This window comes from Kogia breviceps, chromosome 5 (genome assembly GCF_026419965.1).
Source record: "Kogia breviceps isolate mKogBre1 chromosome 5, mKogBre1 haplotype 1, whole genome shotgun sequence".
Classification (NCBI taxonomy): Eukaryota; Metazoa; Chordata; class Mammalia; order Artiodactyla; family Physeteridae; genus Kogia; species Kogia breviceps.
This window is the reverse complement of record NC_081314.1, coordinates 37,872,920-37,893,496: the sequence shown is the minus strand read 5'-3', so window position 1 is coordinate 37,893,496 and position 20,577 is coordinate 37,872,920. Positions and strand designations below refer to the sequence as shown.

The following is a 20,577-nucleotide window of genomic DNA, read 5'->3' as shown; positions in this document are numbered from 1 at the left end:
TTCCCCACAGGTAGAACACTCCGCTTTCTTTCTTTTTTAAGCTGTTTGGACTTTGTTTCCTCCTTTGACACTGCGACCCCCTCGGTGGCTCCAGAGGGGACCTCCTGTGCTTCCCTCCTCCGCACAGAGCACTGGCTGACACCCGCCCTGTATCCCGGGCAACCCTGAAGCAGCCCCGGGATGCCTGTCCACTCAGAGCGTTTAACTACAGTTTAAAACTCGAGAGCTCGTTGCAGGAAAATAGCACTAAATAATATGAAATACTAGAGTCCTGTAGGAATAGGAACCGAAATACACAATTAACACTATAGGAGTGGGAATAGGAACAGAAATGTATATTAATGCTATAGGAATATTAACAGTTTAGTAGAGTGTAGTAATACTAAAGTGCTATAGGAATAGGAATGGGAATATACTATTGACGCCATAGTAATGGTAACAGTTTAGTACAATGTACTAATACTAAAGTGCTATTATAGGAATGGGAATATACTATTAACACCATAGTAATGGTAACAGTTTAGTATAGTGTAATAATGCTAAAGTGCTATAGGAATAGGAATGGGAATATACTATTAAGGCCATAGTAATGGTAACAGTTTAGTACAATGTACTAATACTAAAGTGCTATAGGAATGGGAATATACTATTAACACCATAGTAATGGTAACAGTTTACTATAGTGTACTAATACTAAAGTGCCACAGGAATAGGGACAGGAATATACTATTAACTCTATAGTAATGGTAACAGTTTAGTATAGTGTAGTGATACTAAAGTACTATAGATCGTACTTTAGTACTTTCCTACAGTAGAAGGAAAACAGTACTAAATAACAAAATCAGTACTAAATCTCGTGGTGTAACAATATGTTTTAAGCCTTAATGAGATGTTTTTCCTCTTTCTGGATACTTTCTGCTTCACACACAATACTTTCTGCAGTTCTGATGCCTGTTCAATTGAAAATTTGAAAACAAAGATATTTTTTAAGTGTTGGTATAGCAAGAACATAACTAGGATAAAAAAGGACGTGAAATGCTTTTGCCACATTTGTATTCATGCTGAGTTTGAATGTCGGTATTGTCAGTCAGAATTCCTCCGGTTGCAAGGGACAGAAGCCTGCCTGGACCTGGCTTCCGCGGACGCGGGCACCATCTTGCTCAGGAAGGGTCGAGGGGGCCGCAGGGACACAGCTGGGCCTCAGGGAGAGCTGAAAGCAGGGCTCTGAGGCCACGGCATTCTCTTGTCACCCCAAGTTCTCCGTGAATGTCAGGTGCATCCTCTGTCTCACCTTCAGACTGGCTTTGGCCAGGTGGCTAAAAGGCATGGCGTCAGACAGTTTGAGAGTTTTAGTTTCTGATAAATTCTGCCACCAGAGCTGGAATACGTAACCTACCCCTCTCCCTCCCTCTCTTTCCTCCTCTCTCCAAACATCCCCCCAAAAGCATCATGTTAGCCCCTCCCAGGTCTTGGCCCACTTCGGCCAAAGGTGGAGCACTGTGGTTGGCCCAGCCGGAGCCAAGTTCCTTGTCTGCTCCAGAATATTCAGGATCAGCATCCCAGGAGGATGAGGCCATGTCCACAGGGGAGTTAATGGCAGCTCAGTTTCTAAGAACGAGAGGTCTAGACAGTCAGTACTACAGGTGTGATCCGCACTCTGCCTTTAGAGGGTCTCAGAACCTGATTCTCTCGCTCACAACCCAGCTGCACAGTTGAAGGGGACAGAACAGAAGGCTTGTGGCTGGTGACCCTTGAAATTGTTCGTCAGTAGCAAGAACGCGTTTTCCTAGTAATTAATCCTCATCTCTTCTACCAGATGCCAGTTCAGCAATCTCATACCATGCTGTATCAACTTGCTTTCATTTTATTTTATTCACTTATTCAGAGCATATATTTCTTTTTTAATATTTTTTTTTATTGATTTTTGGCTGCGTTGGGTCTTCGTTGCCGTGCACGGGCTTCTCATTGAGGTGGCTTCTCTTGTTGCAGAGCACAGGCTCTACGTGCACGGGCTTCAGTAGTTGTGGCTCGTGGGCTCAGTAGTTGTGGCACACGGGCTTAGTTGCTCCGCGGCATGTGGGATCTTCCCGGACCAGGGCTCGAACCCATATCCCCTGCATTGGCAGGCAGGTTCTTATCCACTGCGCCACCAGGGAAGCCCCGCATATATTTCTTGAGTGCCTATTTTGTATCGGATACTCTGCTCATGTGGAAGATATAAAAATGACCAAGACATAGTCTCTGCCACAACGAGGTTACAGTCTAGTGGGAAAGGCAGACTTGGAAACATGTGGTGACCGCATGTGATGACCCAGGTGTGACCATCAAGGTATGAATTCAGTGCTGCAGGATTCGACGTGGAGACAGAGAGGGAATGGGCGCGTATATAAACCCGCATTGTAAACACAATCCACATGCTTCCTCTTCTCCGATCAGTTATTAGCATCAGGATGTTCCCTCCCTCATCCAATGGCTTGTGTTTACCCAGCACTTTCATTCACATCCTCTTCACACCTCAGAATCATCAGCCCTGTGAAGCAGGTAAAGCAAGTATTATCTTCCTCATTTTGCATGTGAAAAAATCACGATCCCACGGCGAGTACATGACAGCACTGGCCCTCAAACCCATGCCTAGGGCTCCAGTACAAGGCCAGAGCCACCGTGCTGCACTATCTACTGCTGGACACAGAAACCCTTCTGGAAAAAGCAACCTCATCCTGATCTGTCCCCAGCAATATGCGGAAGGACTCTGACCCACGTCCAGCAGCCATCTGGTTCATCATCTGTGTGTGTCCTTCAACGCTCTGCCCTCCGTCGGCGCCTCTGGTCTCTGACCCCCACCGAGTCTCCATCCCCATCCCCGTATGAGGCCAAGTCTGTCTGCCACTCTCGGATCTCACTGATGCAGTGATGAGGAGAAGGGACTCAGCACTGACCAAGGAAAAGTCACACATAAGATGTGAACATGGATTCCATTCTCCGGAGCAGTGTGTCTAAGACTTCAAAGTGTACATCAGTTATCTGCAGTTGCATCTCATCCAAGTGCAGATGTGATGGAGCAGGTTTGACATAGGACCCAAATTTTCTATTTCTAGCAAGTTCCCAGTGATGCTGAGGCTACTGGTCCACAGACCACACTTGGAGAAGCAAGGATCTGGATTGAGGATGCTAACACATCTCAGCCGCTCTTGGGAGAAACAGCAAGTCACTCAGCTGGTGCTTTCTTAAAAAACTTGAGATGGAAAATAGACATGTGACCTTGAATAAAATATTATTATAAAGGCATGTTTATAGGAGGAACCCTGAGATGAAAATTAAAAGGTCTTGTAAACTTATATGTATCACGCAGCCCACCTCTGCTTCACTTTCCCTGAGTTGAAAGTAACAAATCACCTCCAGCTAATTAATGCATATGATGTTGTTTAGAACAAAACCTTATGGAAAATGCAGGTTATAACCCATGGTATTTTTCTTGTCTTTTTCTCTATAGGAGATGTCTGTGAAAAAAAGGGTCCAGAATGATTACTAACCCATGACTCCCAACAGTATGACAGGTATCTGTTTTATTTTCTTTACTTTGTGTGTTTCCATTTTTGTTCCACCCAAACAGAAATATAGGCTTCCTAAAAGACCAACCTAAGAGTCTTAGCAACAGTTATTTCCCAGCCAATGAGTGTTATTAAATGCAAATATATCCATACTCTGGTTTCTCTTCAGCTCGTACAAATCTTTCGCCTTTTACTAAAGATTTCTGTGGAGAAGGGGGGAAAAATGCAAATATATCCTGTGACTATATCCCAACAAATGTGCTTCCAGCTTTTGCGGAAGCCTTGAGATGCACCATCACCAGAAACATGATGGGAGGAAATGATAATTCACAGTGAAATCCTAGTTTTCAGCCTTCCCAAGGTTACCCTCTCACACCCAATACTTTTACCTGCCACATTCATTCAGATCAGTATAAGAAATGGCTCTATGTACTCAGTGACCACTGAGTTCAGGCATCTTCCTGATGGAATATTCAGCAGCAGAGTCAGAATGGAATATGATGAGAGCACGTAAGCTGAAGTGAGCTAGAAAGCAAGGGACAGAGGAGAGACAGAATGCCCCCTGAGGGACAGAAGATTGCAATAGCACAGATTCTCTGTTCAACACACAGAGCTGGGGTTACAAACTCACAGGCCCCAGGGGCCAGATAGATAACGCCCATGCCCAAAACAACTGGCTGTCAGGAAAAACGAACCAAACAGGAGAACCAGGCAACAAGCAGGGAGGGAACCCAGTGTGTCCAGAGATTTCAAATTTTCAAGAGAAGCTGGAAGCCAGATTTGGAATGAAATATCCCCATTTCTATTTGGTTTTTTTTTTTTTTTAATTGTTTTGGCCGCGCTGCACAGCATGCAGGATCTTAGTTCCCTGACTAGGGATCGACCCCGTGCCCTCTACAGTGAAAGCATGGAGTCCTAACCACTGGACTTCCAGGGAATTCCCCCAAATATCCCCATTTCTAAATGCAAGCAATTAACATATAAAAATATCAAGGATTCATGGGCCAGTCAAAATACGTCTTCTGACTAGAATCAACCGTGGGCTCTCGGTTTATAACCACACCTTCCAGCCCAACCCCAAGCCTAGGACTGTCGTTTGGTTACCATGGCAGCAGGGCAGGTACCCATAGACCTCAGCCTTCTGCAAGTTTACAAGCCTTCCGTAATGACCATAAACTTACATCCCCCAGAATCACTGCCCTGTCTCTCTACCCATTGATACTCGAGTTCCTGGTACAGCAAAAAGATAGAGCACCTGAACAAAATGGAATGATTCACACCTGTAGGATAGCCTCGGAATCCCATCTCATCTTCCCATCTTATTTCTCAGTAACAGGCACCAAAACACACCCTCCCCCATTTCTGTGTCACTGCCAACTTGACCATTGTAGCATGGAAAGCCATGGACGATACGTAAACAAATAGGCGTGGCTGTATCTCAATAAAATTTTATTTACAAAACAGGCAGCAGGCCAGCTTTGGAAGGAGGACTGTAGTTTGCTGACTCTTATTCTAGGAGTCAGGATAGTCTTATCGTTGAGCAGAATCCCCAGGCCAAATCCGCTCATCTCCAGGGCAGAGCTAGAAATCCAGGCTCACTCTAAGACGGTTCTGGATTAAGCCAGCTTTCAGCCCATCTGCGGATGCGGGATGCTTTCCCTGTGGGCTGGGCTGGAACCAGCTGCCCCCCCCACCCCCCCGCTGTGGAAGAGGATGCTTTTGCTTCCCAGCATTTGCTTCATAGCATAGAAACTAACAGCAATTCTATTTTCAAAAGAAATCTACTCCACACACGCATATGCTCAGTCTATGTTAATGGGCTCAGCTGAGAAAATCATTGCTTTAGACTCCCTTGTTTGTGGATGAAATAAAACAGTGTCCTTTTCCCTCTGTCTTTTCCTATGGTCTCAAGCTGCATGTTTATTTTAAGAAACCTAAAAGAAGACCATAATAAAGCTGTAAGTCATCAGAACTAAGTGCTTGCTTTAAAAGCATAACTTAAAGGGCAAATATGCATATTTTCTTTTTGAAACACATAACATGCAAATATGCATATTTTCTTTTTGAAACACATAATGGGTACTATTACTGTTATGCAATACAGGAAATCAATTAACCTTTATGAAAAGAAAAGCAATTTTTAAATGAACAGGAGTAAGAACATTGAATGTGTTTTGCCAAAACCGAGCAGACAAGCATTTGCAGATAAAAAAACGCCTTCAGCCACTTATGAAATTTCTGTATTTTGCATTAACTCAAATGGAGAATGGTTTATTTTCTGGGGCTATTCAATATCCACTGCAGTGGAGTCAAGTCCTGCTAAAATGTTCTCGTTGCTCTACCTTAACCTAATTTGACATTAGGATTGTATGAAATCACTCACCGAAAATACTGATTCTTAGAGGAAAGGAAGGAAGTGCCTTGATACCATATTTTATTGGTCTGGGATTAAGCACGGCTTCCTAGGGAATCTTTGGGGGACTCTGCTAACATTTATGTCATTATAATGAGCTCCACTTTGCATAAAATCATGATTCGTCGCATAGGGGAGTTTGTTCTAAGATATGAATACCTAAAATTTTAAATACCCAAGTGAGAGGCTTTTAGCCTTGACTGAAAAGGGAACTAAGAACTCAGACCCCTCTAAATGTTCCTGAAGAGGCAGAAACAGGGCTCTATTACATTGGCCCTGACCTGGTTCTAGGGAGTTAGGATGTGACATAAAGTCACCCCTGTAATGAACCTGCCATGTGAATAACAGAGACCTCACTCAGCAGTGTGACCTGCACCTCTTCTCCGTGACCTGCTTCTTCATCTAACTCCCCGACTGCTACCTTTGCCTTCTCCTCTTTCTCGCTCAAGGCGTTATATTCAATGTGTCTCAGGGGCCAGGGGAAGAGTGTCTGCAGGATGGGAAGGACCGGAGCGTTCTGTGGGTGTCCCAGTGTCCTCACTGTGGTCCTCAGGTTGCTTGCATGCTTGTGTTGTGTGTGTGTGTGTGCATTTGTTTCTTCAATTTTTTTAATGGCGATATAGTTCCTTTACAATGTTGCGTTAGTTTCTGCTGTACAGCTAAGCGAATCAACTGTATGTATACATATATCCCCTCCCTCTTGGATCCTCCTCCCCTCCCCTCCCACCGGCCCACCCATCTAGATCACCACAGAGCACCGAGGTGATCTCCCTGTGCTATACAGCAGGTTCCCACTAGCTATCTGTTTTACACATCGTAGTGTACGTATGTCAGTCCTAATCTCCCAATTCATTCCGCCACCCCCGGCCCTCCCTGTGTCCACACGTCCATTTTCTACATCTGTGTCTCTATTCCTGCCCTGCAGATTGGTTCATCTGTACCATTTTTGTAGATTCCACATATATGCGTTAATATACGGTATTTGTTTTTCTCTTTCTGACTTACTTCACCCTGTATGACAGGCTCTAGGTCCATCCATGTCTCTACAAATGACCCATTTGCATCCCTTTTTTCAAAAAGGGAAAAAAGCAAATTTGTCGTTGGTGGTAGGAGGTCATGACGGGGAGGTTTCTTTACCCTTCCCAACATCTTGTACAGGTGAGAGGTTGGAGGCCACAGAAAAGGCAGTAGTAGTGGGGCACATGCCCCACTCTGAACAATATAGAAGAGTCTGATTCAGATGCTTTGTATCAAAGCCCCTTGTCCTGATTTGTTAAGCATGATGAAATTTACATTTCTCTCTAGGCCTGAGGTTGAAATTGTTTTGCATGTCTATTGGCCACTTGTATTTTTTTTTTCTTCATCCGTAACTTACTTGCTTGTTCATATATAGTGTCCAGTTGCCCGTTTTGGGTTTTATAGTTTTCTCAGTATTTGTAGAAGCAATTTATTACGTATTCAAGATAATAACAAAGCAAGCCACCTAATGTCTCTAGAGGTTGACTTCCTTGTCAGTTAAAGGAGAAAGTGGGAAATTCTCCTTCCACTTTGAAGATAAGGTCACACCTCAGATTTGAACATTTGTAAATCACATTTTCATAAAGTCGGGCATGGGTACATTGAAGGTTGGGTGTAGAGAAAAAGGGCACCCTGGAGAAAGGATTTTTGTGTGTTTGGGGACTATCCGAATGTATAGGTTATTTTTCAGAGTCAAACAAACCATCTAAGTTGGGGAAGCTCAGTGTTTTATTGTAAAGCCCACGTCATTTTCAAAGGTGGCCCTCCTAGTGTTCCTGAGGCTTTTCGACCCCTCCTTATGACCACTTCCTTCCTTCCTTCAGAGATAGAACCACAGTTGTGCTGTTGTTCCACAACCTATGGAGAATATCTCCTCACGAGACCAGAGGTTGCTCACAGCCAGATAATGATGTCACTCAAAGATAATGAATGTTAGCGGCTTGCATGTTAGCATTTCCCATCAAAAATACTCTTCTAAAATGGGATTCTGTTCACAGCTACTTAGTGACCCATCAAACCCGTGTTAGGCTTTTAATATACTATTATCATAAATAATGTTATAATGAACCACAGGGTACATAATGTGATACCTCTCTGATTATTTCCTCAGGATAAATTCTACGAAGTAAAAAAAATAAAATGCTGGGTCAAAGGGACTGAACATCTTTCAAAACCTTTTCTGTTGCCAAATCGTAACCAGGTTACTGGACCAATCAGCACTGCAGTGTCCATTTAATCACATATCCTCTAACTTTGGAGTTTTGTGGTAGTTTAATTTTGAGAAAGGCAATTAATTAGGCAAAGTTTTATCACAGCTTTTATCAAAGTTTTTCAAAACTTTACATTTTTCTTATTGATAATAGATTTGACTACACACACACACACACACACACACACACACACACACACACACATATAGAGAGTTGGCAACTTAAATGTCTTCTTTGTAACTTACCTGTGCAATGAACTTTTCTACTGTGCTATTAGTCTTTTTCTTATGATTCATATATTAAGGATTTAATTCACTGTCTATCATAAATGTTACAAACATTTTCCCATTTTAGTATACGTCTCTCCTTTTTGTTTATAGCAATATTTGACCTTTTTAAAAACTTTTCTTGGGCTTCCCTGGTGGCACAGTGGTTGAGAGTCCGCCTGCCGATGCAGGGGACACGGGTTCGTGCCCCAGTCCGGGAAGATCCCATGCCCGTGAGCTATGGCCGCTGAGCCTGCGTGTCCAGAGCCTGCACTCCTCAACGGGAGAGGCCACAACAGTGAGAGGCCCGCGTACCGCAAAAAAAAAAGAAACAACTTTTCTTCTCTTGAAGTAATTCCATACTAACAGAAAGGTTGCAAGATGAGTTCAAAGAATACCCAAAGTCCTCAAATGTTGACCTTTTATCACATTTGCTTAATTCTTTCCCCTCTCTCTTTCTATCTCTACGTATATAATTTTTATTTGGTACCATTTACAGATAAGCTTGTGAACATGATGCTATGGCATTCTTGACATACAGAAATTTTTAGTTTAGATATAGTGAGCTCTCTGGAGATGTCATTTTAGGATTCCTGTCTTTGTTTTCCAGCTGAGCACGGGGCTCAGTGGGTCCTCGGGATGAGCTAACGCTTCTGTGCCAACACTTAGTTCTTTTCACTTAGACACAAGGAAGACTGGTTAGGAGGGAAGGTTGTCTCAACAAACACCCTTTCTGCACCAACGACAGACACCCCCATTGTACCCTTGGCCTAGCCTGGGGGGGAAGGGAGGGGAAACCCGACAGTGCTGGCTGTCCTTCCTTCCCTCCTGCCAAAGTCAGGACAGCCACGCCCAGGTTTGGGTACTGGCCACCCGGCAAGCGACATAACACAGAAGCCAGATGTGGCTCTGCTCCCTTTCCCCACGTTGCTCCAGAAACCAGGAGCTTGGATCGTTGATTTATATCCTCCTGACATAATTACTCTGAAAAGGCATCTGGAGGCTTATTTCACTCTGTTCCGAATTCCTGTTTCCCCAGTTGTGGCCAAAAATAAAATGTGGCCTTGGATGCCATAGAGCCAGCTATGCACATTACAGTGTGGCCACAAAGAGTTTGGGAGAAAGAAAAATACCGACTTGCCCAAAGAGCTAGCTCTGCTGTTGGTGGAGCCAGTCACAGAAGGGAACTTGGCTTTTATTTCTTGGGTATCTAACCACCTGAAGCAATGGGCGCCTCTTTGCTCCCTCCTCTGCATGGTGCCACTTCTCAAAGTAGCCCAAATGTCACTGCAAGTCAGCTAGAAAGGAAAGGCCAGGCTTCCCCCAAATGCCTTGAGGAAGAGAGGAAGGCTGCTGCAGACAAATCGCACAGAGGACCTTTAAATTCCTCCCTAGACGTCTCTCCCCATCACTCCTGAGGTAACTGCAGAAACCCCAGGTCCCCTTGGAGGTGGTGACCCGTCACTCTTGTCTCTCCTGTCTGCATCCCCCTGTAAGGCTCTGCTCAGCAAGATAAACATCTCTTCCTTTCTAAGGAACTCACCTTAGAAAGCAAAGGAAGGGAGAACCATAATTGCTTATCATTGTACATTTTCCCGCATCGCACATGAATTAGAAGAGTGAAAGTCCCCAAACGGGGTCCAGTCTGGGGAAGAGAGGAGACCAGCAACTCAGTTCAAGATTTCCTCCAGTGTCCACCATACAGGGGAAAATCAAGAAAACCACACACACACACACACACACACACACATACACACACACACAAGAGAATTTCTGTGCAGCTAACACATCACCCTTTTCTTTAACACGAAAGCAAATACAGAAGGAACAGTGATACTTTCTACAATATGACTGGGTAAAGGATGCCAGACCTGGCAACAGCATCTACCTAAGGAAGAGCTGGCCTCCTGGACACTGTCTCTGTCCCTCTCCCATCCCTCACCTCGTTAACTTCCTGAACTTCTCCTAGAAGAGAAACTTCCTACTGAAAAACATGGGGCCTTCAGAAAAAGACCAAATTCATGATATCTCACCAAATTCAGCCAGATTCGTGAAAATCTTCCCTCAAAACTACTGGGGACATGAAGACATTTGCTTCTAGACCAACTTCACTTTCCAATTTGAGCTGCAGCCAGGGGGCCAGGAAGGTGACATGTCAAAAAAAAAAAGAAAGAAAGAAAGAAACAGGACTTTTGGGACTTCCCTGGTGGTGCAGTGGTTAAGAGTCCACCTGCCAATGCAGGGGACACGGGTTCGAGCCCTGGTCCGGGAAGATCCCACATGCCGCGGAGTAGCTAAGCACGTGCACCACAACTACTGAGCCTGCACTCTAGAGCCCATGAGCCACAACTACTGAGCCTGCGTGCCACAACTACTGAAGCCCATGCGCCTAGGGCCCGTGCTCCACAACAAGAGAAGCCACTGTAATGAGAAGCCCACGCACCTCAAGGAAGAGACGCCCCCGCTTGCCGCAACTAGAGAAAGCCCACGCGCAGCAACGAAGACCCAGTGCAGACATAAATTAATTAATTTTTTTAAGTTTGAAAAGAAAAACAGGGCTTTATAGAGTGAAAGGTGGGAACACGGGAGTGAAGAAAAACAACTGTCATACAGAGTGAAGTAAATCCGAAAGAGAAAAACAAATATCATATATTAACGTATGTATGTGGAATCTGGAAAAATGGCGCAGATGAACCAGTTTGCAGGGCAGAAATAGAGACACAGATGTAGAGAACAAATGTATGGACACCAAGGGGGGAAAGTGGGTTGTGGAGGGATGAATTGGGAGATTGGGATTGACATGTATACACTAACATGTATAAAATAGAGAACTAATAAGAACCTGCTGTATAAAATAAAGAAAGAAAAGAAATGTATTTCTTTATCAACAACCCCTGTATCCCCCCAGAAGCCACCCTTTACAATATTTGGCCTCTCCTGGACCCCTACCCGGGGCCCCACTCCCTGCCCCGCCCCACCTCCATTGTCACCAGCATTACTACTGTCACCACCACCACCATCACCCCTCAGTATCCACCATCTCCACTCTTTCGAGCCCTCTGTAACCAAGAATTGCCCGCACCTCTCTAGTCAGCTTGTTCTGACAGTCACAAATATCAACCCTAACCCAGCAGGTTCTGTTATGTCAGGACAGATCTTCCTCTCTGTTCACCCAAGTTCCTTCAAAAGAACTGAAAGTCATTTTTCCCAACAGAAATTTAGTCCCTGATGAACATGTGATGGTATTTCGTTTGCAGTGAGCCAAGAGTTTCTTCTCTGGGCCACCTCCACCCGTCCCCATCCCGCAACGGACAGTCCCGGGCTCGTGTTTTACCTCCCTTGGCTTTTCTTTTACGTCTTGGCCATCGTGACCTTCTCGCTCTGGAATTTTCTGTGCTGTAGAAGGGAAACTAGTGTGGACGTCCAGCTCCCCAGCCTGTAGGATGCAGGTGCATCCCGTCATGGTGCTGATGCTGAGCTGAGGGTCGTTTTCTCCAACCCTCACATTCACACATCAGGAGGCAAAGGCGAGCACGGTGAAGTGACCTGCCCATGGTCACCAAGGTGGACAGTTGAGTGTTTGGACACTGTTCCCAAAGCATGGGAGACTGACTTTAAATAGTGATCAGGTCTCATTTTCATTTTCTTTTTCTTTTTTTTTTTTTTTCTTGTCAATTTTATTTCTATTACATTCCCATCACCATTGCTTTCTCTCTTTTGGGGGGCAGTGCCATGTGGCATGTGGGATCTTAGTTCCCCGAACAGGGATGGAACCCAAGCCCGCTGCAGTGGAAGCGCAGAGTCTTAACCATTTGACCACCAGGGAAGTCCCACCATTGCTTTCTAAGTATCTCTTTAAAATGCTGCTATACAGAGTCACTTTAAAAGACATTTTTCTCACCATACAACCTTCCAGAGGTCCAATCTTACAGAACTTTTAATTGCCCACCACTTTCTTTTTCGTATTAAAGATGACATGGGAGGAACAAAAACTAAGCTAACAGTGGGGTTTACATTACATTACTGAGGACTCATGTTCTTAACTGAAGCTCTTGGTCTTTTTTGCTAAGCAGTGTGTATATAATGAATCTCCAAGGAAGCTGGATTCAGCAGGCTTCCTTTTTTGGGGAGGACCAACCCTTGTTCTGCTCCAATTTGCCTGCACATTCCCATCACCCTGGGAGCTTTGTAAAATTCCAGTGCCCATGGCACCCGAGACCAGCTAGCTCAGAATCTCTAGGTGTGGACCCAAGATTCAGTATTCTTTTAAAACTGTCCAGGTGCTTCTGAAGCATAAGCCAGTCTGAGAACCACCATCCGGACACAGTGGTTCTCATCCCAGGCTGCCCGTCCAGGTCCCCTCTGGAGCTATTTCAGAATACCAATGCCTGCGCCCCACCCGAGAGATTCCAGCTGAGCTGGTCTAGAGTGGAGCCTCTGGCGTCTTTATTTTAACTCCTCAAGTGATTCTAATGTGCATCTGAGTGTTGAGAAAGGAGCAGTTGTTCTCAAAGTGGGTGGTGGCGTATCAGAATCACTGAAAATTTTGGTTACAAAAAAGGCAAAACCAGCTCTATTCTACAGTATTACCGAATGACAAGGACCTGGGTTTCTGGGTTCCTTACTAGCTCTCCAGGTGACTCTGATACACACAGAAGCTTAAAAACCACTGATCTAGTGGTGTTTTGTTTTGTTTCATATTGGATGTGTTTAAGCAAATGTTTGTTTTCTAACATTCGTTCTAACATTTATAACATTCTAGCATTTCCTCTGAGTACCTACAAAAGACATCTAAAATGTCACCCGTTAATCTAGGGTGAACCAGGACAAACTGAGATGTAATTCATGATGCTTTGCTCTGGTTGATTACCTGGCGTGCCTTGTCACTTTCACCCAGGAATGACAAGCCCACGGCGCCTGCAATCCACATCTGGCTGGTGGACTGCAGCATCTCATTTACCTCAAAGGCCCATCAGGGTAGGAGCCCCTCCAAATCACATGATCATAAAGTCCTTCAGGGATGCTCTCCACGGGCAGCATTGTTCGTTGCAGGAGTGGAGCTGCCATGAGGAAACTTATTTCTCTGTCCTGCAAATTCTTGCAAATGATCGAGTTAGACTCTGAGCTCAGAAAGCCTCCCCACGCTTCTTCAGTGAGTAGTCTGAGTTGTATTGAGCTCTTGGTTATGGGAGGAGTTCTCCCCCCTCCCCAGAGGGTTTTTTTAACATATAAATTAAATGACTACCATTTTAAGCCTCAAGAGAATGCAGCTGTCTGGGGAACAGCCTCATGGTGCTATGGTTCTCAGTCTGGACTGCACGTTTGATTCACTCAGGGAGCTTTTAAAACTCCCGACGCTGAAAATGCTGAACTTTTCTCAAAGGATGTGGTGGGGATGGAGGATGGATGTAAATCCTCTAACACAGGGTAGGGCCCACTGAGGCTCAGCCTGCAAGAGCCAACCTCAGGCAGTACCTGGCACAGGTAGGCACTTGACATTAGTGACTGTCAATTTAATGGTGAGAAATGGCCCATAGAATGACTGCACTACAATGGAAGAAAAGAGATGTAAGTGAGTGTTTGCAGGTTTTCAAAGGTTTGTTGTGCAGGTAAGCTTACATTTTCCCTGCTTTGCTTCACTCACTCCCATAATTCCTGCCTCCTCTTTAGGGCCCCATTCAAATGCCGCCTCCTGTTTAGGATTTCTGAGAAACAGGTTTTTTTAATTTTTATTTTTTATTTTTTTGCGGTACACAGGCCTCTCACTGTTGTGGCCTCTCCCGTTGCGGAGCGCAGGCTCCGGACGCGCAGGCTCAGCGGCCATGGCTCACGGGCCCAGCCGCTCCGCGGCATGTGGGATCTTCCCGGACCGGGGCACGAACCCGTGTCCCCTGCATCGGCAGGCGGACTCTCAACCACTGCGCCACCAGGGAAGCCCTAGGATTTCTTAAAAGAACTTTCTGTACCACCTAAGGCCTTTTCTTTTTCTAACAAGTGAGAGCCAAGAAATACCTTTGTTATTCTTTATTACTTATGGAAAGATATTTTTAATGGCGTCATCTAAACATAACATTTGAAGCAAACAATTCATGCAAAAGGAAGTAGATAATTTTTTAATACAATCTCTTCCTTTCTGCAGTCCCTAATAAGATAAGCATCTTAAAACACTGGCTGGCATTATTAATACTTCATTTTCCATGGGCCTAAGTTCCTATACCAGCCGAGGCAAAGGACCCATAGCACACAGCATCTTTCTGGGTGCCCACACTCCCCAGGAGGTAGGATGGAGCAGGATGTAATCACAGGAGGTGGGGGAGGTGATAGCAGAAAATGGGAGGGGGACCCATATCCCCCTGAAGCTGCCAATAAAAAGAAGTTTTTTAAAAAAGCACTGGTTTCCCATCCTTCGATCTCATTCTACCTGTACAGTGTCAAATTGTGATTCCCATTTTTCTGCCAGGACCCTCTTGTTAACCCTTAACCTCCCACCTCCCTTAAACCCTGTGCTTTTAAACATTTTACCTGCCAAATTGCATTTTTCGGGTGATAGAATTCATTGCCTATTTTTAGTCATCAAAAACATATATAATCTGATATTTTCGAGCAGGATGAAATGACAAATGTTCCCATACGACACAGATATATAGAAAACATGTGTTTATTTTTCAAAAACCAGAAGGCATAAGATTTTTCATGAAAGTGGCACAGGCTGCCTCCTATGGTTGTATAATTTCCTTTGGGCCTTTTCAAACTTTTTAAATTGTTCCTAATTTGCCCAATACTACTTTTATGAAACTCAAGTTAAGGGCCATTTGAATGAGGAAACTCTGAATATTCTGTACCCCAATTTTCTCAACTCTAAATAGGAATTATGCTCCTATATTACTCAGCTAAGTAAAACTGTAAATGAAGGCATCAGAATACCAATTACCACTGGCACTCCCTTTAATCAAAAAAGTCTTTCAGTATTATTATAAAATCATTCTTCAAAGATTACATCTATGTAAATGAATATAAAATAGCCTACCTATACTCAGTAATGCATAATGAAAATATTCATGAGCATTTCAATCCTGTGCTCCAAATTGGATCAAGAAATCATTGGCATAAATCAGAACATTCGTAAATTCTTTGAGTGTTTTCCAACAGAAAATTCTAATTAAATTCAACCTTAGAGCATCGAAGAGATTGGATTCTAGGCCTATAAAGGTAACTGAGAAGTAGTCCTTACCTTGGAGGGGCTCGCGGTACCAAGAGATCAGTGTCTGAACACGCCAATACACATTTTTCGACATCAAAAAAAACTTATAGAGGTTTAGAATTAGAAGAAATCTCAGAGACCATCTGACCCAACACCCTGAAATCACAGGTGGAGAAACTAAGCCCCTGAACTTAAAGGAATGTGCTTCTGGCCACACAGATGGTTTGATGGTTCTCATAGACGATTCCTCTCACTCCATCAGCTTCCAGTTGACTTGCTGCATTTGTAAAGGATTGAATGATATCATAGATAAGAAAGCTGTTTGCAACCCTCAAAGGCCTATTAGTAAAACAGTGCTCTCGGCTTTAGCAAGATGAACCCTAAAATCTCAGTGAGTTCATACAACAGAATTTTACATCTGACTCATGTTAAATCCAAAGCCACATGTTCTTGCTTGGTGGATAATGTTCCTGTGGTCCTTTGGGAACCCAGGTTCCTTCCTTCTTCCATCCCCACTCAACTCTAGGACTTCAGAATTCTCTCCATTCAACAGGAGAAAAGAGGAAAGAAAATGAAAAGATGCATGGAGATGCTTTCTAGGAGGGGCCTGGAGGTGGTGGCCAGTGCTTTCATTCTCAACTGCAAGGGTGGCTGGGAAGTGCAGTCCATCTGTATGGCCAAGAAGCAGGGAGACACCGATTCTGATATGAGTCTGTGTCACAAAGGGCTGTACGAATGCGTGAGAATATTCTGGAAGTGAGTGAGGTCAGCAAGGACTTGCTCTTTATATTAAAGTCATCTTTGTGTTCAAAAAGTTGTGACAGTCCTCTGTACCTCCTCCTGGTACTGTCAGCCTCTTTAGACAGGGCTACAATGCTCTGTTTTGCCCACCTGTTCTAGTTGCTTCTGGAGTTGTTGTGGTATAGTGAAAAGCACACTGGAGTCATGTGTCCTTGGGGCCAAATTCCCCCTTGCCACTTATTAACCCTGTTAATTTGAGCAGTGGAGTCTTAATTTCCTTATTGTCAAACGGGGGCAGAAAGCATCCTAGCACTGCAGTGAGAATCTAAGTAAATCAGTCAACATTTATGGGGGTGCTCCTGTGTGACAAGTTCTGTGGTCCCCAGGGAAACAGCAGAGGTCAAAAAAAAAAATAAAAAGGCACAGAGTAATATGCATACAGTCATTGTCCCTGGTGGGCACTCAATACACCTGAGTGCTCTGGCCTCCCCTCACCACCCTCTGCACACACTGCAAATTTGATAGGACTTTTAATTTCTTTTTGGCTCTACACATCTAAGCCAGGAAGACACGTTTGTCCCTAGAAATTCTAACTAGCATAAATCAGTGACTAACAATGCATCTGAGAGATGAAGAGGTCCTGTGGAGAATGTTTTCCTGTTGTTTGGGACTGAATTGACAGGGTGATGATTCCATGAGGCATGTTTAAGGTACAAGGGCTTAAAACATAATGATTTGAGCTACCAAAAAATCCGTGTTCAGTTCCAGCAAGAGTAAACAGAAACATGAAAGCAGGGAGCGCGCTCCAAGGCTGGTGGCCTTTACATCACAAAGCAGCCTTTACAAATCAGAGAAGGAGGATCTTTAGAGGTGCTGAGTGGGTCCCTGAGAGCAGCAAGCCCCTCCTGCTCGCTGACAGGTCAGGAAGAGCATGCAAGTTCCCCAAGAGAGGGAAGGTTTCAATGTCTGCATCCCAGTGACTCGGAGGCCTTGTCTTCTGGCTGAGGTTCTGTCCTGAGACCCCAGAGGAGCCCTCCCCTTTGGTCCTTCTTGATTCCCTGTCTCTTGATTCCCAGCCCTTGTTTTATTGCTTTTGATGATTTCTCAGAAGGACAGAGGAGCTTTCTATTTGTTTGTTGGAAAGCCTCCCTGTTTTTCACTTGCTTCATCCTTTCCATGAAGCTCTGTTTTTATTTCTCTTTGTTTGCTTTTATCTTTTTCTTTTAAATGCGGAAAAGACTGGAGGGGAGAGGCAGCAGGCAAACAATGAGGACAACGTGTCTCCAAACCAGGAAAGTCTATCCATCTTGACTCCAGTTAGCTCTGCACCAGCCATTGCTAACACCCCAAACCACATCCACACTGCTGACCCCTTAAAAGGCAGCAGGGGGGCCGAGGGCACAGGCCTCTGGTTGCATCCACCTGGGATCCAGTGTGGCTCTACCTCTTCAGCTGTGACCTTGGGCAAGTGGCCTTCCCTTTCTGAATACTCAGTTTCTTCATCTGTGAAATGGGCATGACCATTACCGATCTCGATACTAATGTAAGGGGCAAAAGAAACAACATCCTTAGCACCACGGCTGGAACACCGGGAGCTCATGTACTAAACAGTAAATGCCATCTTTGTGGCGTTTATTATCACTACCACCACCACCTAGATAGCTCCAGGTCAAATGCACCACCCCGCCAGGAAAGCTTAAGGGGACAAATGCAGCTATCTTGTCGTCTTGCTCAAGCACATTTGCTAAATCTCGTAACCAAATGCCATCCAGCTTTCCCCAGCAACCCATCCCACAGTCCAAGAAGTAAAGAGTCATGGGAGTGACTCAGAAATAGGTCTTCCAGTCCCACTTTTCAGGCCTGAACCTTGAGAAGTGCCCATTCATTTTGAACATACCTTTAGGATGTCTGTGAAAGGAGACATCACTGAAAAATCTATTACCAAAGCTTCTAGAATCTTTTGGCCACTAGCCTGCCTCCATAAGACACCCAATTCTATTGTTCTCTCCTTTCCAGACAAGGATTTCTTACCCAGTCTCTTCCCTTGGAAGAACTCAGGAAATATTGACCAGGCCTGTGATTCACCTAATCTCTGCTTTGGGGAAGGGCAGTTGTAGCCAGGGTGGATTTTCTCTCCTTTCAAACTACAGAGTCCATGGCATGTTTAATTAATAGAGGCTTAAGATTCCAAATTTCCAAGATTCAGAATCTGCTGTTTTTCCTGACCCTGTCAAGGATTTGCCATGTGCCACAAATTAGTTGAAGAAAGGCCTTCGATCTGCACATGCGCTGGCCAGGAGGACAAGAATTAAATTGTCTAGACTATGGGGTTCCTGGACAGGCTGTCGGGTCCACAGTTCCCAATATGTCTTGTCCATCCCCATCTTACCCTCTTTCTATCTCTCGGTAACTCTTTCTGTCTAAGGGTCCGGTCTGCTTGGGCCCCTTGTAGCTTTTTACCACTGTCCCCCACTCCCACCGTCGATGGCACGCTGCAATGCCAGCATTGCTCACCCCTGTAGAATACCGTCGTGGGCCAGCCCCCAGGAGACCACTTGTTGAGAAAGTCTGCCAGTTATCTTGGGACAAGGACGACTTCAGCCCAGTATTAGTTCATCCTAAACAATCAGCAGCTGCCTTCATCCTGAGGCCAGATTCGAGACACGGAACCAGGGGCTGCTTGTTCTGGAAACAAGAGGTCGCTTCTTCGGGATGAAGGCTACCTGCCCTCACCCAGCTTCACCCCAGACGGTCTCAGCACTCCCTGTGTCACAGGGGAGGCTCCTGATGGAACTTGGTGTTAGGAGTCGGTACACTTGTGGGAGGTCAGGCTTGGTTTTGCTTGTGACTCTGTCCAAATGGCCTCCATCACACCAGGCCCCCTTCTTGGACTCCCATTTCCTTTTCTATAAACGAGGTGTTTGAATTGCTGTGAGCCCTAAGGTCCCTTCTCAGCTCCAGCTCTTCTCTGAATTTTACTCTCCAGAGCCCATAAAATGAAGACCAATTGAGCTAGCGAATTTGCCTCTGAAATTCAGCGTGGAATATTGCTACCCATCAATCTACCATATACGTCCCCTAGCCGGTACTCATCAGGACAAAGAATCTGGAGAACGAAGTAAAGTGAAGTCGCCCCAGTTCAGGTTTGGCGAGCAAGGAGCACCTCCGCGTGACATCATCACACCCTTTGCATACGGAAGGGCAAAATCTTCTGTTTCTGAGCCTTAAAATGAGAAGAAGTGACTGACGCTCATCTCCACAGCTAATTATTTTGCTCAGGCTGTGTCTGCTTCTCTTGCTTTAAATAAAAGCCTATGCAGCCTGCCGTCCAAATATAGGTCCACAGCAGTCCAGAGAGGAGACAGCCTGGGACTTATGGTAACGAGGGCCGTTCAAATACCCAACAAACGGGCCCTAGCATATCAAACCCACATGTCAATATTAGAAATGAAGAGAAGGTAAATAAGCTTTGTTTGGGGCCCAGGAATTTTTTTATAGGGTTTCTTCCCTTGCTGGAAAGCAGCTGTGATCAACACCAAGTACAAATAATTGCTTGTAATAAAAAAGTATTCAGGGAATTCCCTGGCGGTCCAGTGGTTAGGACTCCGCACTTTCACTGCGGGGGGGCGAAGGTTCAATCCCTAGTCGGGGAACTAAGATCCCACAAGCCACATGGCACAGCCAAAAAAAAGTTAAAAAAAAAAAAAGGTATTCATGACTATATCCCAATGGAACCACATCACAGATTTGTTTACGTATGTTAGGACTTTAAAAGGTGAGCAATGCTTTGCAAATTTCACCATCTCGCCCATCTACTAAAAATAAATGCCTGCGTTATTAGGGCACTCTTGCTAAAATTTCCCAGATTGGAGCTGAATTTAGATTAAATTCATGAGTCACTTAAACTGCAGCTGTTCCTGCTAGTGCTGGATCTATCAGCCATTCGCACCTTAGTGTGTATTAACTCAACTGGACTGTCCCTCCCTGGAATCAGTCACACTGACCGTGGGAGGAGGGTAGAAAGGAGGAACCACAGTGCCTCACTCAGGTCAGAGGAAGAGAATTTTTCAACTTTTATTTATTTATTTATTTTGGCCATGCTGTGTGCGTGGCATGCCAGAGCTTAGCTCCCCGACCAGGGATCAAACTTGCGCCCCCTGCAGGGGAAGCACGGAGTCTT

The 20,577-nt window shown here is 44.8% G+C and overlaps 1 protein-coding gene and 1 non-coding gene across 37 annotated transcripts in view; both read left to right on the top strand.

The window, feature by feature from the left end:
* Positions 1-20,577, top strand: part of THRB (thyroid hormone receptor beta) — a 380,110-nt gene that overhangs the window by 273,890 nt on the left and 85,643 nt on the right. For all 36 annotated transcript variants that reach the window (XM_067033888.1, XM_067033884.1, XM_067033879.1 and 33 more), the window contains one exon: positions 3,491-3,554. In XM_067033888.1, coding sequence (XP_066889989.1) covers positions 3,533-3,554 — 22 coding nt within the window. In that variant the 5' untranslated portion in view covers positions 3,491-3,532. The remainder of the gene's footprint in view (positions 1-3,490; positions 3,555-20,577) is intronic.
* Positions 3,698-3,809, top strand: LOC131757895 (U5 spliceosomal RNA). Its single transcript, XR_009336043.1, has one exon. It is a non-coding gene; the product is annotated as a U5 spliceosomal RNA (small nuclear RNA).